This window comes from Symsagittifera roscoffensis, chromosome 5 (assembly GCF_963678635.1).
Source record: "Symsagittifera roscoffensis chromosome 5, txSymRosc1.1, whole genome shotgun sequence".
In the NCBI taxonomy this organism is placed as follows: Eukaryota; Metazoa; Xenacoelomorpha; order Acoela; family Convolutidae; genus Symsagittifera; species Symsagittifera roscoffensis.
The window spans coordinates 24240254-24265155 of record NC_087066.1 but is presented as its reverse complement, the minus strand read 5'-3'; the positions used below and the strand labels follow the sequence as shown (position 1 = coordinate 24265155).

The window sequence follows — 24902 nt, the reverse complement described above, 5'->3', positions numbered from 1 at the left end:
GCATATCACTTCATGACATCCGACGAATGAAGAGGAATATTCACAGAAGCACTCTGTGATTCAACACAAAAACAGCCCAAAACCGATATTTTATTTTATTCTGATCCATAGTTTAGCTTTAGCAAGGTTAAATAAAAAAATTCGTACTTCACGTTTTTTTTGCGATCAAATTTTTCAAACAATCGCTCTGAAGCAGATTTTTAAGGAGCCAACTCTTGTGCACCTTATATGTTACTGTTGTAGTGTTTTTACTGAGTGGTGGTATTAATAAAAAATTAATACAGTAGTTAAAAATTATTTCCTACTGTGCCATTCAGCAAGTCATTTTAGTCCAGACCATTTATCTACGATTGAAAGGGCAAAACCCGATATGTTCAGCTCATGGCCGGTCAACCGCTGCAGAACCCAATTATAAAGACGAATACGGATGATGATATGCCTGAGGGAGTAGTAACTTTCAGAGCATCCGTTGTTATCACAATTCACTGGCGCGTTTTTGAATGACGGGTTAATTTTAATTTATATTGTTGCTTCTTTTTAAAGCAGGGTTGTTCTTTACAACCTTCTTAGTTTTTTAACAGTAGTTATAAAATAATCACCTGTTCTTAAAAACGGTATAAAAACTAATTAATTCGAAAAGTATGTTTAAAAATGCAATTTGCAGGCAACTCAGCCACAGACAATTCAGCCAATTTTAAATACAGACAGCGCAAACAAAACAAACTGAGACAATTCAGCCAAAAGTGATTCAACAAACTAGATTAAAGAGACTAGATAGAAGAAAAATCAAAACTTTTTCCAATTTTATTAGAGTCAGAGGGCAAATAACAAGTTTCCGAGTTCAAAATAATTTTGCTCGACATGAAGCTATAGAATATATGTACATTAAAGGTTCAAAAATTTAAATAAGTCTGAATGTGGACTCGATTTTAATAACTTTGCTCGAGTTGCTCAATGGCACTCGAGTTTTCTATTGGCGAGTGAATATTTGGGCTTCGATTTTCTGATAATATCGCCATCACCAGCCATCCTCGTCTCTCCGTTAGTTTCGGCTTTTTTTCTTTGAAATGTGCGATGAGCTTGGGGAAGGATGGGTGCTTTGTCGACACGAATCTACTGATGCTGCCATTCCATGCCTCCAATCGATTAATCGTACAAGGTTCTGCGCTGAGCACCCAATTGAAAACGTTCCAATCGGTAATGTCAAACTTTGGTTTGACGCGTCTGTTTCCTTGAAAGGCTTAGAAATAGGCGTCTTTAAAGTTTTCCATTAGACGCTGAAACGCCTCTGAAGGACCCTTTTTTCTGAGCTCTTCAAATGCGATTGCTAGATCGTCAACGCGAACGATCGCCACGCAAATCAATTTTTGAAATTTAAGCGAAACTCATCAACGCCTATGTATTTGCTCGTAAAAACAGTTTTTTGTACCTTGTGCCAAACTGCCTGGCCCAGGTAAAAGAAACAGACTCGATTTTTTTCTGCATCAGGCTGCATTTTTTCAATGGCGTTGCGAACAGCGGCTTCAAAATCAACGATAATTTTAGTTCCGAGTTTCTTTAAGCAGTTAAAAAGTGTAATCATACGTGTTTTGAATCTTGCACGGCAGCAGAGCATCCACCATGAGTATAAATGGGTTTTCGATGACACCATGTAAGGAATAAACGTGGTAGAAGACATCTGGTGCCATTGAAAACGATCCATCGCGATGACAGATTTTGGACTGAGAGAGCAATTCTAGCGGCGCAGGTATTGTTGCAAATGTAAAAATTTAATTGTTCCAACTACCACAATCAAAATATAAGAATGTATCACGGCTGTGTGTGATTATGAGAGGTTCAGTCCTTGTTTTGGTATTGTTTCTAAGCCTTGCTGCCTGATTTGTTTTGTTCTTTGGGGAGATGTTGAATAAATCGCTTTTAACGGCGTTGCATAAAGAAGCAAGTCAATTCGGGCAATAAAGATAGTATGTTACCAGTGTTCACCAGTGTTTACCAGTGTTTGTGGCTTCTTCTCGAGCTTGGTTAGCAAGCTTCTTAACTTAAATTTTAAAGAACTCGGTGAAAAAGCGTGCTCGGTGTTTAAGGTAATTTTTTGTTGTTTGTTCATGCTATGCAGTTTCCGAATATACTTTTCCATTGAGTTTGGCCATTCTTTACGTTGGTATAGGTGAATGAGTGTGTATAGTTGGTATAGGTAAAAAAGTCGGAGATTAATTTCTATAACATTTTCAGAAGTGCAGCAAAATAATTTGAAGTAAATGATTGTATTTTAAAAAAATATCCCAAACTTCTGAAAATGAATTTGAAAATGATTTCTATTTGCGGTAACAAAGTTATTTCATAAAAACTCCATTCTGTTTTTAATTCATTGATTTTGATTCACTTCACTTTCAATTTTGTTTTACATATTGTTATATAAATCGGTCATCCAGAAGAACGCGAGGACTTTTTTTAGCATCTTGAGCTTCTTTACAGCTTGATGGTTTGGTTTAGCTGTTTTTTCTATTTTGATTGATTCAGTCGAAACAAATCAATTATATTGTTTACCTTAATGTCCTCAAATTTGATGCGCCTTTCAAATTTTGCCTCAGTTCGAATCCAAAGCCATCGCCATATCAAGGCGTTGTCAAGAATAACTAACTGCTATCATTAATGTTTTGAAACCAGTTTTAAAAAATCAAAATTCTTAGCTTTTAAAATTTTTTGAGCTAAAATCGGTCGAATTTTAGCAGAAGAAAAGCGAGAAAATCAGTTTCTCTTAGTTTCGAATTTTCTCACTTTCACTATAAAAATTTTCTATAATCAATGAAAGTTCTGGCTCTCTTGTTACGGATCTTGGTATTTGGACAAATTGGTTTTATACGGTGTTCGAATCTTCATGATACACTTGGTAAAGTAAAAACTAAAAATAATAGGTACAAGGTGTAAAAACAATTTCAAAATTAGTGGATTGGTTTGAACGTCAAAAATATGACCTTGTAATAATTTCCTCCCTCTCATCTCCCTATCTCTCTCCTCCCCCTCTGTTCTCCCCCTCTCTCTCCTCCCCCTCTGTTCTCCCCCCTCTCTCTCCTCCCCCTCTGTTCTCCCCCTTAGTATAATGAATGTGATTATTATTATGATTATTATTATTATGATTATGATTATGATTATGTTTATTATGATTATTATTGTTCCGACTTTCGATACGAAAGTGACGGAATATTTGTGCTCGGGGTGGGTTTTTTTTTCTTCAGACAAATTTCGACTTTTTAACTAGCCATTTTTACATCATTCGAAAGGTATTGTTGTCCTGAGCTCAAATTTGGAAAGATATTTTACCTGTGATCATTTTTCGTAAAGTTATGGGGGTTTAAAGATTGCCATTTTAGCCAACTTGGGACAATTAACGCGCGATTTATTTCGCGCTACTTATGCGTAAGCAGATTTAGGGGGCGGGGATGGACGCCCCCTTCCCCTCAGGGATTCGAACCCCTGCCAACCCAAAGTGTATCCCCTTTGCATTAATTTGAGATAGCAATTTCCGGCTGACTGATCCATAAATTTTCTAAAGGCGCCTTGGGCGCCAAAATATGCTAACTTTGAGGGGGAGCGCGCGCCAAAAAAACGCGATTTTTTGGTCAAATGCTTAAAAAACGCCTTTTTTGACCGACTTTTTCAAAATAAAAATTTTCTGCGGCGCAGAAAATTTTGTCAAAATAGAGTCTTTTTAGTGATTTGGAAGAGCTCAGAAAATCAATTTGGTCAACCAAAAAAAAAAAGTTAGACAAAATTTTAGAAAATCTGCCCTCCCCCCCCCCTCGAGAAAAACCTGATCCGCCCCTGCTCTTATCGTATTCACAATTATGGAGAAGTAGAAGAATTTTCATTTCTAATAGATGCGTTCACGATTCCAGTTTTTGGTTCAAATTTTGGTTCAAATTATATCAGGTTAATTGTTCAAATTTTGTTTAAAATGAAATCATCTTTTTTTTGATAATTTGGTTAAAAATTCAAGTTTTTTTGTTGTTGAAAACTTGACTGAATATCATTTATTTTGTTTTTTTTAACTTTGGCTAAAATTTAATTAGCATTCAAAGTTTTTTAGAGATTAAAAAAGTTAATACATCAGGTAAAAGTGACAGGTTAATTATCTTTGATTAGATTTGATAATATTTATGAAATTGAGTTCTGGCCTTTTCTTTCATTTGCAGGACCTAGTACCCGACTCTCATTACTCTGTGAGGATAGCTGCCAAGACAGTGGTCTACTGGACTACCAAGTTCTCACAGGCATATCACTTCATGACATCCGACGAATGAAGAGGAATATTCACAGAAGTACTCTGTGATTCAACACAAAAACAGCCCAAAACCGATTTTTTATTTTATTTTGATCCATAGTTTAGCTTTAGCATGGTTAAATAAAAAAATTCGTACTTCACGTTTTTTTTGCGATCAGATTTTTCAAACAATCGCTCTGAAGCAGATTTTTAAGGAGCTAACTCTTGTGCACCTTATATGTTACTGTTGTAGTGTTTTTACTGAGTGGTGGTAATCATAAAAAATTAATACAGTAGTTAAAAATTATTTCCTACTGTGCCATTCAGCAAGTCAATTTAGTCCAGACAATTTATCTACGATTGAAAGGGCAAAACCCGATCTGTTCAGCTCATGGCCGGTCAACCGCTGCTGAACCCAATTATAAAGACGAATACGGATGATGATATGCCTGAGGGAGTAGTAACTTTCAGAGCATCCGTTGTTATCACAATTCACTGGCGCGTTTTTGAATGACGGGTTAATTTTAATTTATTTTGTTGCTTCTTTTTAAAGCAGGGTTGTTTCTTACAACATTCTTAATTTTTTAACAGGAGTTATAAAATAATCATCTGTTCTTAAAAACGGTATAAAAACTAAAAGTATGTTTAAAAATGCAATTTGCAGGCAAAGCAGCCACAGACAATTCAGCCAATTTTAAATACAGACAGCGCAACCAAAACAAACTGAGGCAATTCAGCCAAAAGTGATTCAACAAACTAGATTAAAGAGACTAGATGGAAGAAAAACCTAAATACTATTCCAATTGGATTAGAATCAGAGGGCAATTAACAAGTTTTCGAGATCAAAACAATTTTGCTAGGCAAAAAACTATAGAAAATATGTGCATTAATGGTTCAAAAATTTAAATACGTCTGTATGTGGACTCGATTGCAATAAATTTGCTCCAGTTGCTCAATGGCACTCGAGTTTTCTATTGGCGAGTGAATATTTGGGCTTCAATTTTCTGATAATATCGCCATCACCAGCCATCCTCGTCTCTCCGTTAGGTTCGGCTTTTTTTTCTTTGAAATGTGTGATGAGCTTGGGGAAGGATGGGTGCTTTGTCGACACGAATCTACTGATGCTGCCATTCCATGCCTCCAATGGATTAATCGTACAAGGTTCTGCGCTGAGCACCCAATTGAAAACGTTGCAATCGGCAATGTCAAACTTTGGTTTGACGCGTCTGTTCCCTCGAAAGGCTTAGAAATAGGCGTCTTTAAAGTTTTCCATTAGACTCTGAAACTCCTCTGAAGGTCCCTTTTTTGAGCTCTTCAAATGCGATTGCTAGATCGTCAACGCGAACGATTGCCACGCAAATCGTTTTTTCGACGTTTAAGCGAAACTCATCAACGCCTATGTACTTGCTCGGAAATACAGTTTTTTGTACATTGTGCCAAACTGCCTGGCCCAGGTAAAAGAAACAGAATTGAATTTTTTCTGCAATCAGGCTGCTTTTTCTCGATGGCGTTGGGAACAGCGGCTTCGAAATCAACAATAATTTTAGTTCCGAGTTTCTTTAAGCAGTTAAAAAATTTAATCATACGTGTTTTGAAACTTGCACGGCAGCAGAGCGTCCACCATAAGTATAAATGAGTTTTCGATCACACCGTGTAAGGTATAAACGTGGTAGAAGACATCTGGTGCCGTTGAAAACGCTCCATCGCGATGACAGATTTTGGACTGAAAGTGCAACTCCAGCGGCGCAGGTATTGTTGCAAATATAAAAATTCAATTGTTCTATTTACCACAATCAAAATATAAGAACTTATCATCGCTCTGTGTGATTATGAGAGGTTCAGTCCTTGTTTTGGTATTGTTTCCAAGGCTTGCTGCCTGATTTGGTTTGTTCTTTGGGGAGATGTTGAGCAACTCGCTTTTAACGGCGTTGCATAAAGAATGAAGTCAATTTGGGCAATAAAGATAATATGTTACCAGTGTTTACCAGTGTTTGTGGCTTCGTCTCGAACTGGGTTAGCAAGCTTCTTAATTTAAATTTTAAAGAACTCGGTGAAAAAGCGTGGTCGGTGTTTAAGGTAATTTTTTTGTTGTTTGTTCAAATAGCCCACTGCTATGCAGTCTCCAACGGTACTTTTCCATTGAGTTAGGCTATTCTTTACGTTGGTATAGGTGAATGAAAGAGAAAAATTCAGATAGTGTTCAACCACTGTTAAAACTAGTTACTATTGAGGAATCGTCAAGGTTGATTGTGTCGATGTACCAACTAACTGCAAAAAAGAGGCGTTAAAGTCAGTACTGGTTTCTTTTTACAATTGTTTAATAAATTGTTATACAATTTTTTTTAAACAAAATTTAACAATTGTTAAACCAAATCGAAAGTAGAATTAGCTTGTTCCCACCACTCGATGATAAGTCTAATCAAAACTAAAGTCGAAATCAGGTCACAAAAAAAACGGCAGACCTAATTCCCGCATCACAAAGCAAAAAAAAACAGAAGATTATTCATTTTCAAATTTACTCCTTAAGTGTTCATTCATTATCATATAAACTGCAAAAAATACAGCCGTAAAGTTGATTTTATGAGCCGTATTTTCTAAATATTATAACCAGTTAATATTACACATAAATGCTCAGACAAAAAAAAATCTATATCTATCTTAAGACTTCAAATCGGCAGTAGTTTTGTAAAAACTTTTAAACTTCAATGTTTATTAATTCAAAAAAAGAAAACTTAAGAATTTGTTAGTAAAAAGCTTTATTAATAATTAGTTTATGAATTTTTTTGTTGGTGCCTTGCTTCTCGAGGACCATCACTGATTTTGCTCTTCTTCATCTAAATTCAAAAACAGAATCTCTATCGTTTAACTTAATCACAAAACAAGATCACCAAGAACTTTCTTGGTTCTCTAACCGTTTTTAAATCATTAAAAACCTCAAACATTTTCTATCGAAGCTTATCCCTGCTTAAATTTAATATTAACCTTATACAACTAAACCCAGATCATCAAGGCTTCCCATGGATCTTTGAATTTCAACCATAAAACCAAATCCTTGTTTTTTGTTCAAACTTTCACTTTAATTTATTTTTACACCAAGATCGTTACGGCCTTTTTGGATCACTTAAAAAAATTAATCACAAATTTTATTATAGTGTCTAACGACCTCAAACTTCGATTCACTTTCCATTCCTTTCCATTTCTATTTCCCAAGGATCAACTCTACTTTTCTCTACAAGCTAACTATTTAAATTAAGCAAAACAGTGAAAAAGTTCAGTTACTCATCCTTCACTTGAAACCACCTCTTGAATGATCCACCCCTAGAACAAATCTTAGAACTAGCTAGAACCAAAATAGTATCCAACGATTTAATCGGGTTCTAATTATACTTGAACCTTGTGGATTGATTTACTATTCTCCAACCCTCGATCTCATATCAATCCCCATTTAAGTAAGATTAAGTTAACATAATTATAAAGGACGCCATATTCGTTTGAGAGCGGTAAGAAATCATTCTATCTTGCCACGACAACACAACCCGGGGATTAGAATAACCTCAAAAAAGCGTAAGAACTAACAGCTTAGTAATTAGAAATTGCATCTAGATTTTGCCTATATCATTCGAACACTTATTATAAAAATTATTTTAGGAAACAAACAAACACTAACTCTTCATAATTTTCTAATTAAGGATTCTAGATACGACCTTGTCATCGCAAAGCATAAGCAAAAAGTAGGATATATCAGATCAAAAACGCAAATTAAAAATAAGGTTGTAATCTATAAACAGAAACAAATGATAAGAACTCAACTTTCCAGAACACAACGGTTTAAACTTGAAAGCATCAGAAACATATTACACGATTAAAAAAAACAGTTGACAATCAACGATTTTTTTTTGAATCAGAAGCTACGACAACATCATCTATAAAAGGCAAACGTAGAAAATAAAACACTTTTAGTCGAAAACCAGTAAGATAATATAATTAGAATCAACCAATAAGACACATTGAAAGCTACACATACATTACCTGTCATACCACATAGAAATTGATCCAATACGTCAAAAATTTTGACGATGACTTCATCCTCCGATTCGTCATTGATCCCACTAGCGACCCGTCACGAGATAGAGTTTTGTCACAATCTGATTATAAATTTATTTCGAAAAGGAAAGAGCCCCTACCAGCAGGAATTCACAAGAAATAAAAAATAAAAAGACAAATACTTGATCACAACTTAACCCCGGACTTACGCTCATAAGGTAAGTTTTCCAGCTGATTCTTACGTAATTCTGCTCTCATCAATAAAAACCAGGGGGCGGATTTAGGGGGAGGGTGGTGGGAGGCATACGCCTCCCCCTCAAGGATTCGACCCCCTGCCGACCCAATGGGTCCCCCTTTGGTACTTTTTAGGAAACTCATTTTTGGCCGACCGACCTTAAAGTTTTTCTAAAGGTGCCTTGGCCGCCAATATATCCTAATTTTGAGGTGGGAAATTTTGGTGAAAATTTTTTAAGAAGTGCCTAAAAACGCCTTTTTTGGACTGTTTTTCAAAACATTGCCTGCGGGGCAGAAAATTTGGCCAATACAGGGACTAAACTGTGCTTAGGGAGAGCTTGAAAAATCTAATCAGTCGACTTAAAAAAAGGTCGATAAAATTTTGAAAAAACTAAAAACGCCCCCCCCCCCCCCCCCTCGAGAAAATCCTAGATCCGCCCCTGATAAAAACAAAAAGTTATATTGCATTTTTTAACTTGAATTAGATTTTCGAATTAAAAATGTTTTTTAAACGACTCAAATTACAGCTCAAAACAATTATTACTCTGCGCTGATGCAATCAGCCTTATCTTAGCCTTGTTTTAGAGAGAAAACATATTACAAAATGGTTCAGAATTCAAAGATGTAGGAATAGCTTATTTTGTTTGCTTCAAACTGGATAGTTTGTACTGACCATTTGATTTAAATTGCCCTTTTTTTGAGAACTCGCGGTACTAGTATTATACGGTTCCATGGCTGCGGAGGAGTTTTTTTTGGCACTGAATTCTTCAAAAACAGCATGATAGTTAGTTTATTTGCGTTTTCCAACTGTTCAATATAAAAAGACGGGACCCATCTTTTATCCCTGCTTTTTACAGGGACTCAAGAATCGTCTTTATTCAGACTTCGCTCGGCAATAAAATTGGGTTAACTGCCTCGAAACAATTACAATTCGGGTGTTTTTGGCCCCTGGATCTTTAAAAAAACAGTTTCATAAGCATATTCATACTTGCGTAAAAAATTTATAGCGTACGAATTAAATTGCTAGCTGTACTATGAGAGGTTCTTCATTGATCTTCATTTAATTGAAAACACTTTCTCTCACAACTTGCTGATTTTTAATGCGTTGACTGTGCAACTGATAAACTGATATTAGCTAGAAGAATACTTCATCGACTAGACCTCAATTATTTTCAGCTTCGACCAGATACACGCCAAACATTTTCAACTTACTAAGTAAACAACTTCGCTCGCAGTTGTAGACCAATTTTATCATTTTGAAAAAAATTTTCATTTTTTTATTTAATTGTTTTTGTTGCCACAAATTATGGATTCTCTGGAAAACTTGGAAACTTCTCGGCATGCGCGAAATAGCTTCTTTCCAGGTGATTCAGAGAGGACTACTTGGATAAAGTTTGAAGGATATGTCAATTTTGTTAACGAAATAGAAGTTGAACCATTAACAAGCCAGGTAAGTTCACTTAAGTTCATACATTGTAAATTTGGCGCTGTGTTAACGACACGTTTTAAGGTCGCAGTTTGCATTAATAATAATCCCTCAGAATATAACCATTTTAATATTCGACTTCTTCAAATGAAATACGACAAGTTTAACCTTAAGAGCTTATATCTAAACAAGGATAACCGGCTGCTGTGCAAGTAGCACCGAATGTTCCGACCACTACACAGGCTTCGACATTTAAATGTTGATGTTCAATTGATACCTGATATCAAGTCTTATAATAAAAGAGTGCTGATCCAACTTAAGTTCAAATCACATTTTAAAAAAAAACCAGAACAAACTTTTGATAGCAAAAACACATTGAATATAATTGAATTTTTTTCTCAAATTTTTTTTAACTTAATTTTTATTACTGTCTGGCGCTAACTGGTATTTAACCTTCGGAGTTTGTCTGTCACCTTCGGATGACAGCTATTTTATTGTCTCCGTCTAACTTTCTGAACTACGGTTACTTATTCAAAGGATTAAATTAACACATCGAAACCGTCTTTTCACATGGCGCAGCCAGCAGGCCAAAGTGGGGGGGGGGGGGGGGGGGAACCCGCTGGGGATTATATCGTTTTGGCCCTCGACGTTTGCAGAGCCACCAATGCTATGGGAGTTTTGGTTCAATTGTTTTCAATGGGGGATGGTGGCCAAACATAGTATAAACCCAAAGAATTTCTATTATGCCAGTACGTTAACCGCAGCGCAGGTTACAGATTTACCAGAGGAGGTAGACGGGACAAATCGCTGGCGTCGGAGCAAACGCTTATCTCGAACTTGTATTTGTGTCTGGGGGAGAAAGGACAGGATGAGCTACATAAGAGGAAACCACACCTGGATTTATCTACAACAAGGTACTCTAGAGTTTTGGATACTATTGAAACAGAATTCAGGAAGGAACGGAACGAAACTTACGAGACATTCCAACTATTGGCACGGAAGCAACAAATAGGAGAATCGCTGGAACAGTTCCACTCAGTGTTAAGTGGGCTGGCCGCCCGATGTAATTTTGGAGCATTGGAGACCAGGATTTTGCGGGATGTGTTCATTGTGAACATGAACAATAGGGAGGCCCAAAATGAGTTATGTCGCTCGACGAAGACACCAGAGGAGGTGTACCGTATTTCACTTTCATATGAACGTGGATACAAATATGCTAAGTCATACGGATCAGTAACCGAGGGAAGAACTATTGGCACTGCCGGCGGAGCTGGAGCGTTCCAAATCAAGACGGAACCGGTGGGAGCCATCCGAGGAGGATACAGAAACAATAGACAGCGGGGCCGTGGATCGTTTAGAGGGCGAGCAGAAATGAGAGGGGGTGGTTCTAGAAGATGCTATAATTGTGATCAACCCAATTTTACTCCGGAACACCTCACAACTTGTCCAGCCAAAAATGCAACGTGTAACTCCTGCCGGAAAACTGGACATTACGAAAGGACTTGTAGGGGAAAGCGAAACAATCGGGGAAGACCGGCAGTGGACTAATCCAAAATTAGGAGGATATGGAAGCTAGTGAAATAAACGACGCGGAGGATACTTACTAGCAGCATGAGAATTCCGTTGGCTGGGTTAATACGCCGGTAAAGAAGCAACGATCGTGGGATTCGGATAGCTCAGGAGATTATGTGGTCATGGCTATCAGATCTCGGAGAGAAACAGAATTAAAAGTGGCCGGCGCCCGACTACCAATTAAGGTAAATGGAAAGCAACCAAACGTTTGGATAGATAGTGGATCACCGATTTCGATATTCACCGTTGGGGAATTGAAACCGACGTTGGGCACCGCAGGCGTCAAGGTGAAGGCACCGGCACCGGCGGACGATGAGTTCAGGGACTGCGGAAACAACCCCTTACGACTACTAGGAACGATGGACGTATTGTTGGAAACGAACGGATGGGTGACCAACGCGAATATCAGAGTGATTGGAGGAAGCAGAAAATCAATTATTGGGAGAGACCTAATGCCAAATCTTGGATTACAGATAGTGCAGAAGGCACCGGAGGAGAATGTGATGTCGGTACAGAGCGATCAATCTGCGGTTGAGGCAACAGATGTGGCGGATTCACTAGACCACTGGCAGACCTATTTCAGTAAGCAATTTGAAAACCTTTTTAACAGAGTCGGAAAAATGAAGATTCATAGGGTACACGCAGATTTTTTCGAAACGTTAACGCCAATTCAACAAAACAGACGGCGAGTGCCAATCACATTGCAGGATAAGGTCGATAAGGAAATTGATAAAATTTTACGACAAGGACACATTGAAAAGCTGAATGAATGTTCGGATAAGTATTTTGTTTCTCCGATTGTAATATCAGTCAAAAAGGATGGATCAGTAAAATTAGCGTTAGAATCCCGGGAGCTGAACAAGCAAGTCCACAAGAATAAATACCAAATGCCGAATATTGAAGAGCTTATGGATACGGTAGGACAAACGATAAGCGAACGGAAACCAGGAGATGTATTTTTTTCTACTATGGATCTTACGTACGCGTACGGTCAATTACCACTTAGCCCGGAAACGAGCGTTCAATGCAATTTTTCGCGGGTGGGAGGAAAATCAACGGGCACGTATCGTTTTCAAACGGGGTTCTACGGCCTTACAACCATGCCAGCGGAATTTCAAAGAGTGGTGGATACGATCCTTTCGGAATTTTGCGATGCTTTTATTGATGACATTTTGGTGGTCACCAAAGGCACGGAGATTGAGCATATCTCGACAGTTGAGAAAATTTTGCGGAAGTTGGTTCGCAAGAATATGTCGCTTAAGCTCACTAAATGCCAATTTGCGCGAAGAGAGTGTGAATGGTTGGGGCACAAAATAACTCGTACCGGAATAACACCGCTCGTCCGAAAAACGGAACCGATCGAATCGCTTAAAGCACCAAAAACGGTGTCACAACTTAAATCCTTTATGGGCTCCATTCACAGCCTGCACAAATATCTTCCGGCGCTTGCGGAATCATCAGCGTCATTGCGCCCACTATTAAGCCGGAAAAACGATTATATTTGGAGCGACGAATGTCAAATATCATTCGAAAACCTGAAAACGCAGGTGGCTAACATAGTACAATTTCGGCATTTTGATATACACCGAGACACGAGAATTGTGTGTGACGCTAGTCGTAACGGGCTCGGAGCGGTCATTGAGCAACTAAATTCCGACGGCTGGCGGCCGATATCAATCGCATCCCGGTATTTAAACGAGGCAGAGAAAAATTATTCAACGAATGAATTAAAAATGCTGGCAGTTGTGTGGAGGGTGGAATATTTCCGCAACTATGTGCTTGGAAGAAAATTTTTAATAGTTACGGATCATAAGGCACTAGTATCATTGCTAAATTAGAACAACAAAAAGAACAAAACAATGTTCAGCAGATTAACAAGATGGTTAGATCGTCTTATACCGTTCGATTTTCAAGTAGAGCATAAACCCGGAGCAAAAATTAGACTCGCTGATTATCTATCAAGGCATCCCAGTTTGGAGCCTCAACCGGTTAGCACCTACGACAGTATGTTTACGGTGGCGAAAATTAGTAGAATTAGATCCGCCCTCGGATTTGAAAAAGAACTTTTCTCCAAAAATAGACTCGAGTATCCACCGGTTACTAAAAATAGACGCGTTTGTAATATATCGAATAGAAAACGACCGGTAGAGGGCGAACGATCATGCGATGGAAATTGGACCAATCACAGAGCGACGAATTGCATTTCCGGCAGGTCAATTAAGTCTTGTAATAATTTAGTTGGGACTATTATTGAAGCTGACTTTAGTTATTTAAATTCTTCAAAAACACTCAAAATTTCTCCAAATTCTTCAACAAACACTCAAAATATAAAACACAATTTAATCATGGAAAAAAAATCAGAAAATTGTTGGAACGACACCCTAGCATTAGTAGTAGCGATGAAACAGAGGAGATTGATGTGGATATGCAGGCGGTTACAACAGAAGTCCGGAGCACTAAAACAAATACTATTATCTCCATTCCGCCGGTCTACCCTGGCGAAAGTTATCCACCGGTTAATCCGGAAAATAGGGTTATGTCCGTCATTCTGAGAAATTGCAAAATCGTCAGTAAACAAACCGCTCTTCCCGAATTATTTTATCTTCGATTCATATAATCACAATATAATTCAGATCCACAATTACAAGCCATTATCAATTTAATTAAATGTAAAGACCCTCAGTTACACTCAAAAATTGCAGCGATGAAAAAGTACTTTGCGCAGTATACTCAGGACTTTCACGTAAGAGACGGATGCCTTTGGATGGACGAGAGGCTAGTGATCCCTAACACCTTGCAAGCGGCGGTGGCCAATAGGCTACATTATTATCACCACGGGAAATCAAGTATGTACGACGCGGCTAAAGACATCTGGAACCCGTACATGTTCCGTAACTTAGCAACTATCGCCGGGAATTGTCAGGAATGCACATTAGCGGGTAAGAACTTGAAAAACATGTGTTCGAAGAATGATATAGGGAAAATACCTGAGCCAAAAGAACCGAATGAATCGGTACAACTGGATTTTTGGGGGCCCATTAACTACTTGAAGGAGTCTAAAAAGTATGTTTTGGTGGCGGTGGATCGGTTCTCACGTTGGCCATCGGCTATGGTCTGTAATTCGAAGCGATCGGATAAAATTATTAAATTTTTAAAAGCATACATAATTGCCCATGGAGTTCCGCGCCAAATTCGAGTTGATCAAGGAACAAATTTTATGTCTAAGGAGGTTAGGGCATTTTGTCATAAACAAGGAATTTAAATCCTCATCTCGCCAGTGAACGATCATAGGGCAACAGGATTGTCGACCGCACGATTGGCAGCATCAAGAATTCAGTACTGACGTATGCGCGGGAGGATAAACCGGAACCCTTGGATCGAATGGTCGAAAGAGCCCTCGGAGCTTTAAGATTTGTTAAAAACGCCACCCTCAACATAACACCGTTCGAAGCGCACCACGGCCGGGAAGCTAACACGGTCCTCAGAAATTTGACTAAAAAGCCTACTTTACGGAACCTAAATTGGGAAAATGTAATACGAACAAAATCTGCATGTTTAGATGAAAGAGACCCAATCGCCCAAGCAATGCCGGAGCCTATGGATACCAACTGGGGAATCCGATCGCACACTGAGTACGACCTGAAAAATAGGTGAAGACCACTGAAATTGGCCGATGACCAAGCCGCTAACCAGGATGACGAGCCTGGAATTGTGCGGGCACCAAGTGACCCAGTAGAAATACCACCGGCAGTGGTGATGCAGAGGACCGGGGAGCGGAATATAAATAGGTATAGACCATTAAATTCTGACATAGTTAATCAAAGTAAGCACACTATTGAAATGAGTAATGGTGCTGTGCTTAGAAAATCGGGAGTAGCACTAAAGAAGGCAAAAATTCAGAAGAAACGGGCGCCGGGACAAATCGCGGCAACACCAACGCCATGGGACCTAAAAAGAAAGTTTCTAACGTGTGGTAACCAGCCAAGCAGCTCAAAAGGCACCAGGGGAACTTTCCATAGCACCGTGGGAAAGAAGTCACGATTCCAAAATTTGGAAATCGCGGAGGACTCAGACTCGGACGCGGAGGACCATTTGCCGCTAATTACATCGAAGCAAGCCAAACCGACAAGTGGGGAAACAGACGTTAGGGAAGACGGACAAGGAACGTCTAGTGGGGGACAGGACCAAATACAGCCTGAAATCATAACGACTCGACCTAGTAATTACGAGACAGCGACGGACTACACAATTGCACGCGAGCCGGAAATCGCAGAGAACCAAAGGAAGGGAGATACCGGAGGAATCACACCACAGGAGACGGAACGCGAGGCGGAACAAATTCCAGAAATTCCAGAAACCAAAGAGAAAAAGCGGGGTCGGAAACAACGACTTGTTTCCTACTCAAGTCAAGATTCAGCTAGTTCACTGGATGAAACTAGCTCTAGACGGTCTGGAAGAAAACGAACCGCAGTGACTAAGATGGGGGCAGTCATGATCGATAACATCCAAAAGACGGATAAGTCGGGAGCAAAATGAAAAGGAGGAGAAAAGGAAGTATGAGTAACAAACTTATATAAACAACTTACAAAACTGTTATCATATGGAGGTCCAGGGAGAGGGCATGCTGTGAAACGGCAAAAACTCAAAAGTTTGTGTTTTAAAGATGTTGTAGTTGATTGACAAAACTTGTTATTAACCCTATTGATTACTGTTAACATCGATGCATTGGATACGTTGATTAGAGTCATTAATTCTTACAAGGAGGGAAATGTCATAGTATCTAAATTTAGTTCATATTCCATTTCTAGTTGTGCTATTTAATTCATTTATCTGTCTGGCGCTAACTGGTATTTAACCTTCGGAGTTTGTCTGTCACCTTTGGATGACAGCTATTTTATTATCTCCGACTAACTTTCTGAACTACGGTTACTTATTCAAAGGATTAAATTAACACATCGAAACCGTCTTTTCACAGCTGACCGACTCTAAAGTTTTTCTATAGGCGCCTTTGGTGCCATTATATACTAAATTTGCATGGGAGCGCGCGCTGAAAAAAGGCATTTTTTTTGGTCAAAATTGTCCCAAAAAAAAGCTAAAATGCGTTTTTTGGCCTGTATTTTAAAAATCTAGCTGCGGCGCAAAAATTTTGCTCCCAATGGGGTCTTTATAGTGATTGGGGAGAGCTCAGAAAATCACAAACAGTTCGAACAAATCTTGGATCCGCCCCCTGTACGTGCTGTCAATACGTCCTCAAATGAAAATCCCTTCTACAGCACTAGTACTTGTGCTTTACAAATCAAAACATGTTCGTTGCTCTTTGCTCAATTATCGGTTACGTGAGAGACATAAAATTTTGCATAATTCCGTGAGCTATAGTTTTTTAAGACCATTTATCCACGAGGGGAGGGACCAACATACCAGCTGTACATCTTATGACGGCGAATCGCAGTTGTGCCCCTGCTTAAGAACTATATGCACTTTTTTGGTTATTTTTCTGGGCTGGGTATTATTGCCTCACTTTCACGCAACGAAAAAGGTTTATGAGATGTTCGTTCACAATCTAGAGGAGTCGGGGCAAAAACCTCCTTAGCGTATTTCAGGTAGCATAAAGTGAAACGCTTAAAACCTTCTTGGTTTGAAAATATATATTTTTATCATAATTTGAAAATGATAATTCAAAGTTGAGTTTAATCTCTATAATATTTGCATTATTCTGCACAATTATATAGAAGCTTTGGAAATGAGATATCTATGTGTTGAGGAAAATGACAAATAAATTATATTGCCAGATCTTTTAAGAGTTTTAAAGTTTTTTTTGCGAGACTATATTTTTTGGGCATCTTTCCTTTGCAACATACAGTAAGTTTAACTTTAATTGTGTGAGAAACGCAAGATTTCAAAACCTAACTATACTCTCTTATGCTTCGTTCGACTTTCAAAAACGGGGCAAAAGAAAATGAAATGTATGTTTCATCCTCACTTACTCTCGACCAATCGTGACCAAGGAACGTTGTCTGGCAAATTTGCAAGACAACGTTCCTTGGTCACTATTGGCCGGGAGTAAGTGACGATGAAACATATGTTGCATTTTCTTTTGGTCGTTTTTGATAGTCGAAGCATAAAAGGGTAGTTAGGTTTTGGAATGCGTTTTTCACACAATTAAAGTTAATCTTGCTACTTTTTGAGATTGTTAAGATATGGCGAATATCACTCAAATATCATGCAGAAGTCTTCAAGGTCTGGCAAGATAACCGGCTTTCAAGGCAGCTAATTTTTTAGCACGAAATTCAAAAGCATGAATTTTTTTCCTAGAAGATAATACTTATATGTGTGAAGAAACCAAATAAGGTTCGTAAAAGAAGACAACAATTTTATAAATTTTTAGCAATATGTTTAGCAGTTTCCCCAGAATGATTTTTTAGATATAATTTGTATTTTTTATCGTTTAAAATAAAAAGTAACAGAGTGAATATAAATTTTTATGCTGTGCATTATAAAACTGTTCCAATTCCTTTCTGCTTTATCGATTTGAACACAACATACACACACACACACACAACTGAAGACATTTTGATCAAGTCGGCTATCTTAAACCGTACTGTTTTGTATTGGACTGTTTTTTTCCTTCATTACATGATTTTGTGGATTATTTTGCATTGGACTGTTTTGTATGGGACTGTTTTGTGTTTTGTATATGCACCGATCAAACGAATGAATAAGTGACCCCAAAAAAGTTTTCAACAGCTAGACTTTGTGCAACCACGGGACTTATTTCAAAAAGTAGAAGATGTTTTTTTTTCACATCGCCAAATCCAAAAAACTTTCCAGGACAGGTGAAGATTTTGCAGGATGTTCAACCCAGCTAGCCTTGCCAAGTTTACATTGTTCTCTGCTGTAACCCAAATAAATGCCTGAAGACTCGAAAGTTTTTTTTTGAGTTTGTCTTCACATTTTTTTATCATGAAATAATATCAAAAATGTTTGTCTTGCAAGACGTTCCATGCAAGAGAACTAACTAACTCTTTCAAGATTCTTGCGAGATCTATCGCTCTGGAGGACTTATCGAAAGACCACATACACATAAGTGTGAATTTAATACTTTGTTTGAATCAGCAAAAGATCATTTTGTCTTATTCAGATGGCCTGCATTGATGATGAAGAAAATGTGCCTTTGGAAGACTTGGTCAAACATATGCTAACTGATTGGGAGATGACCCCACCTAATCTTGTCATTTCCCTTCTAGAAAATTCTTCCCATTCTACAAAGATGGATCCATACCAGAGAGATTGCATCAAAGAGGGACTACTCAAGGTAGCTCTGACCTGAGATTTAGTTTAGTTAACCCTGCGATGGTTTCATCCAACAAGCATTAAATATTTGTAGGCATGGTATGTAAGTTAAACAGCAAGTTCTAATAACTGGCAAAAGACCAAAAAAATGTAAGTTTTTCACAGGCGGCTTCAACTTCCCAGTCGTGGGTGTTGACTTCTGGCCTCAATCGGGGAATCAGTTCAGCCCTGGCTAATGACGTCAGAATTATGCAGAACGAAATGTGGGTGACGTCAACTACGCCTTCACTGACGTCATCAGGGTCACCACGTGACAGGATAAGGTGTATTGGTGTGAACAAATGGAAAACTGTGGATAATCATGAAGAAATGAAATCTCACTTCGAAAGAGACGAACATGCTCTGGTTAATTTAATAACTTTGTTTTCTGCGTACAGTTTTAAGATTTAAAAGTAATTCTTTATGAAGGAATTGGGTATAAAAGGCCCAATAGTTGAAAAATAGTTCAATTGTTGAGTCAAATAATCAAAAAATCAGTTCACGACAGATTAGTCAATAAAGTTAAAAAAGGCAAGGTTCAAATTGAATAAATTTGAAAAAAAAACTACTATTTTTGACTACTATACAAACTGAAAAAAAACTTCTATTTTTTTGAAGTCATGCAACCTTAAGAAGCTTAGTTTTTCTCCAGGACTTTCATTACGTTGTACGAAAACATGCAGCCACTCCTAACACCACCCCCTTGAATCCCAGTCACCCCTTCTTCATCTTCACCGACACCCACGAGGACTCCCAGGAGCAGAATCAATTCAAAAGCAACTGGAATTTGACCCAACAATTGCTTTCATATCTCAACAAACATGAAGTTAACTCAGACACTTTTGGTGGAGTTCAGAGCAGCATTTCGCAGAAAAGCATAGGAAAGGTCCCAGTTGTAGTTGTCGTGGTTGGAGGTGACCTTTTGACCTTCAGAATTGTTTTGGAGACCTTGAGGGAGGGGATACCAGTTGTGGTCTGTGATGGTGTCGGAGGGGCTTCCGACTGCATTATCTATGCCATGAAGAGCTACAGTCGGTAATGATCACTCAGATTGGATTCATTTATAAGAAAATATATATAATTAACCAGTCTGAGGAACCCGGAGGTTAAATATTTAAGTTTAAGTAAGCTTGGTTCTTACAAGATCTCACCGTGCAAATTGCAGCGCACGTCTTGTGAGCCGTAGCGCCAATTTTTGCAAACACAGTTTTTGCAGAAACTTCTGCACCATTTTTGATATAGCAGCAACCACGGTATTAAAATCGAACGTTCTGATGCTTCGGACGTCTTGATTTCTATATAATTTATGTAATTTTTACAGTGCTTAGTTTTATTTGGACTTTTTTTGTTACAGCCAAGAGGACGGAGGTGTAGATATACCGCAGGACAAACGAGACACGCTCAAGAACAAAATTCGAGACATTTCGACTCCGAATAAGAAAGGACAAGATGACACCCAATTTTTGGAGCTCATTCTATCCATTGTTCAGTTCGAAAACATGGTTTGCACATTCGGTTTTCATTCTTTTTCTTTTTTTTTGAAAAAAAAAACAGAAAAGCGTCTAGACGAGTCATGAAAGCAGCGAAGATTGAGAGAAAACTATTTTTGAACGAGGAGATTTAAATTGACATTCATTGTCGGAATAGGTATTATTGTCGACTATTGCTTCAAGAATCGACTCCATAGCCTATCAAAGGATTGGAATTGTGTCTCTCCATTTGAGGAGAGTTTATCAAAAAAGCTCAAAATGCTGATTATTGCTAGTACTTTTTCAAGTTAAAAACAAGGAGATCCGGTTGCTGTGCAAGTAGCGCAGAATGTTCCCACCATATTTTTAAGAAAATACTTAAGTTCTTCTTCTTTTTTTCCCAGATTAGTATCGTTGATTTGTGAGTGATGTAATAAAAGGATCTGATGAAAGCCCAGAACTTTCGGAAATTTTGTAATGTCGTTCGAATCACGATTAAAAGGGCTTTAATATGATATATCACTCAACCCAGTCCGATGATTATTTGTACCAAGTTCCTCCCCATTTTTCAAATGGTCGGATGGTCGGCACAAAAAAAAACAATTTAAAGCTTTCTAAGCCGTCTGATTAAATGCTTCGACTTTGGTAGTTGAATAGTTTATCCAGCTATTTTTGAAGAAATGTCGCTATTATCAGGTGACAGTGTGTAAAGTTGGCAAAACTGGAACATCGGGTGAATTGGACAGTGCAATTCTACATGCAATTGTGCAAACCAAAAATAGTCTGGACCCCCTTGAACTTTGCTTCAACTGGAACCGTCCAGATACTGCACGCAACGATGTCCTCACAAAAGACATGCAACTGTCACAAGTAAGTTGCGGAGCGTTGGTGAGTTAACTAAGTTTCCGGCCAACCATGATCCATGCTGGTTGCTTTATTGTGAGGCAACATTGCCCAGCTTAGAAAATAACTAAAATTGCAATTAATTCTGAACTAGGGACACAACAGCGGCTCTCTCTAAAAGAGTTAAACTGCTCGTCTGTTGAGTTTTTTCCTTCGTGGATTTAAAAAATTTTCACTAAGTTGTCTTCAACGAAACTTATTTAGTACGATTATGAGCAGAAAGTTCCATCGAAATTTCTCTGATAGCATTAAATTGAGAACGCTAAATGCATAAATTAACCAATCAATCTTTTTCAGCACAAAAATTCCAGCAAGCTGATGATGAGAGCTCTCCTGGAAAACAAAACCGACTTCGTCCAGCTATTCCTGGATTTCAACTTTTCCATGAAGGAGTTCCTAATTGAAGAACGATTGAAATTTCTCTACAATTACGCTATCAAGTCGAATGACTATCTGACCTATATTGTTTTCCAATCAATGAAGCTGAAGACTTCAGAAGGAAAGCTTTTGTCGATGAAAGATGTTTCCAAGGTGCTTTCTGTTTTATGTGGGCTGAAGGATAAGGAGTTTCGGATCAACATGCCAAAACGAGGCGGCGTCTGTTTCCGGACGTTTGACGACCCGTTTGGGAAGCTGTTTGTTTGGTCGATTCTTGCGAACAAGTGAGTCATGAAACCTTGTTTTGTATTATCTTTGACCAGACCTAACTCAAATCATTTGAAAAGCACTCAAACTATCTGCACTAAAAGCAGGGGCGGATTTAGGAGGTGGGCGGGGGGCGGACGCTTTCTTTCTCAGGGATTCGACCCACTGCCGACCCAAAGGGTCCCACATTTGTACTATTTTCCAATATCCTTTTTTGGTGATGGACCCTAAAAATTTTCTAAAGGCACCTCTGGCGCCAATATATACTAATTTTAAGGGGGGAGCGCGCGCCGAAAAAAACGCGATTTCCAAAAAGTGCCTAAAAACGCCTTTTTTGGTCTGTTTTTTCAAAATTTTGCCTGCTGCGCAGAAAATTTGGTCAAAACAGGGACAAAAAAGTGCTTTGGGAGAGCTCGAAAAATCAATTTGGCCGACCTAAAAAAAAGGTCGACAAATATTTCGAACATTTTTTTGAAAATCCACCCCCCCCCCCTCGAAAAAATTCTAGATCCGCACCTGACTAAAAGCCTTACTTATGAAGATCAAAATATACCCCCATTTTTCAGATAGTCTCTGGCTGATGCTGATGAATACATTAGCATAAGTTTAAATTACCTTTTTATTCTATTAATTTCCTGATTGATTTGAGAATATCCAATTGTTCCTATAGACTGGAGATGTCTAAGTTCCTGTGGGGTTTTGTGCGGGAGCCAATCGCAGTCGCCCTGGTGGGGAGTGAGATGTGGAGGAGGCTCTCACGCAGACTGTGGCCGGGGGAGGATGTGTACAGACCACAGTTCATTCACAACTCAGAGTAAGTGAAACTCGGCTGTTTAACTTATAGAAAGTAGAAACTATTTCATAATTTGTTCATTGTTCAGTGTTGTAAAAATGACGGCGGTACTGATATATTATTTCACTTTAATTTTCTTGCATAGTAGTTTACTTCAGAAAACGTCTATTTTTCAGGTTAATATTTAATTTGGTTTAATTTAACTTACCTCTTAAATTAACATAACTTGAAAATTTCCTTAAATTTTTTTTCAGGTGACTGAAGTTCAGTTAAAACTTGCCTTAACTTTATTTTACCTTAACTCAGTTAAGGCGTGTTTACCTTTTTATGGGTGCCTAATCCGTGGTTAAACGTTCCATTCGTCTATTTTGACATGCAGACCAGGGACTGATTGGATTTTCTCGATGCTTTTGAAAATACAAGTCAAAAAATCGTTTGTAGACAGTTTTTGGAAGGTTTTGAAATAAAACCCCTGCCCTTTTCCTCTTCCTATGCCGCCGAAAAACGCGTTGAAAATTGTAGAGTTGGTCAGCCAAAAATGGACATCTTAAAATTGTACCAAAGTCGATCTTTTAGAAGGTCAGGGGTTCGAATCTTTGAGGGGAGAGTCTTGCTATTGATTTAGACTACTATTCGGGACACTTATCATAAAATTTGCCTGTGTTTTTTTGCGCTTAATCTACCTGTTTGAAATGATAGACAGTTCGATCATGTTTAGACAGTTCGAGGACCTTGCTTTGGGTGCAATTGACACATGCTACAAAACAGACCACGTACTGAGTAGGAGACTAGTGCGACAGAAGAGTCTCGCCTGGCCCAACAGACACCTCATGCAATTGGCACTCCACTCAAACTGCAAGGTCAATTATATCTTTCGTTTTCTCACTTCCGGCTGATGTTTTGAATTTATATGGCACACGAAAACCGTAAAGAATATACATAAAGACTTGTTGTCTCAAGCAAAAAAATTCTAGCCAGCATTCATTGCCACTCGGTGCCGTTCGTATAAAACAGCTAGCTCATGCTGTTGCAATCCTTCAAAAACCATGAAAAAGTTTAGAGGTTGAAATATTCCGGCATTTTTAGAGGTTCCTTGCTTCTTCTTGTGTGCAGTCCTGTGTTGATTCTGACTGGAAAGGGGGCGTCAACTCCGGATACCTCAAGGTGGGTTCTATTTTTGGTTATCACACATAAAAACATGCCTGGCTTTGACGATCATAAAAAACTAGTGACTTCAATATTGCTGACTTGTTTTTAAAATACGAACAAAACAGCTTTGAGGCCTTAACAATATATCTGTTTTGTAATTTAGGTCGTTTTGTGCATGCTTTTTCCGCCATTGATTGCATACGTGGACGTGACAGATAATAATATTGAATCCAAGAAGCCAATTGGTGCTCCGAAACAAAAAACTGGTCACAGAGAAATGAACGACGACTCTCAGCCTTCATCTTCGAACGGTCTGAAAGAAAGTGAGAAAAAGCCAGGTGATGCGAGTTTTTCAGAGGAGGAGAAAAAACTAATCAAGCAAGGTACATCAACTAATCATACACTTCCTGCAACCATTGAACAAAGAAAACTCAGTAGCAAAACTCTTGAAATTTTGTTCACAAATTGGTGCGCCTTTTTGAAAACGAAAACCTTAAAATACTTGAGTTTTCAGATGTATTTTCAATTGTTTCAGACTCTGATAGAAGTTCAACTTCAAAAGAGGTCCACGATTTCGAGAGAGATCATTTCCAGGCACCGAAGCACAACAGTGAAGATGATGAATTGACATCGAATATGGGCATTTGGAGGAAACTTTGGATGTTCTACACTGCACCAAGAACAAAATTCACAGTACACTCGGTATACATTTTCAGAACCCTCCATTTCTGATCTTCCCCGTATTGCGCATGAACTGTTATTGTTCTAACTCAAACATGGTTGTTATTTTCAGGCAGCCTACTTCAGTTTTCTGCTTCTGTTCTCTTTGATGGCTCTGTGGATAGACAACGACCACCCCCATCACAATCTAGAGCTGTACATGCTAGTCGTCTCATTCAGCTATCTCATTGACGAAATGCGACAAGTGAGTGACAGCAGATCACGACACGTCTCAAATAACACCCCAACCTTACCCTGCCTCACTTAAAAAATTAGTTGGCGGGGGACTGGCTTTTTTGCATTTTGTAAATATAAGAACTCCTCTTTACACGGGCCAGCGCCACACTTTGATTTTAT

The 24902-nt window shown here is 38.5% G+C and overlaps 2 protein-coding genes across 3 annotated transcripts in view; both read left to right on the top strand.

Annotated features, from left to right (window-relative positions):
- Positions 1-24902, top strand: part of LOC134847010 (zinc finger protein ubi-d4-like) — a 601556-nt gene that overhangs the window by 154339 nt on the left and 422315 nt on the right. The window lies entirely within an intron of this gene.
- LOC134846426 (transient receptor potential cation channel subfamily M member 3-like) overlaps positions 9671-24902 on the top strand; it is a 43143-nt gene continuing 27911 nt past the window's right edge. Inside the window, exons 1-13 of one of the 2 annotated variants that reach the window (XM_063863780.1) lie at positions 9671-9903; positions 18676-18849; positions 18993-19232; positions 19519-19901; positions 20221-20368; positions 21032-21205; positions 21536-21900; positions 22554-22697; positions 23395-23536; positions 23763-23840; positions 23989-24208; positions 24361-24527; positions 24619-24750. In XM_063863780.1, coding sequence (XP_063719850.1) covers positions 9880-9903; positions 18676-18849; positions 18993-19232; positions 19519-19901; positions 20221-20368; positions 21032-21205; positions 21536-21900; positions 22554-22697; positions 23395-23536; positions 23763-23840; positions 23989-24208; positions 24361-24527; positions 24619-24750 — 2391 coding nt within the window. In that variant the 5' untranslated portion in view covers positions 9671-9879. Of the gene's footprint in view, positions 9990-18675; positions 18850-18992; positions 19233-19518; positions 19902-20220; positions 20369-21031; positions 21206-21535; positions 21901-22553; positions 22698-23394; positions 23537-23762; positions 23841-23988; positions 24209-24360; positions 24528-24618; positions 24751-24902 lie in introns of both variants that reach the window. The other variant, XM_063863779.1, reaches the window with a different exon arrangement.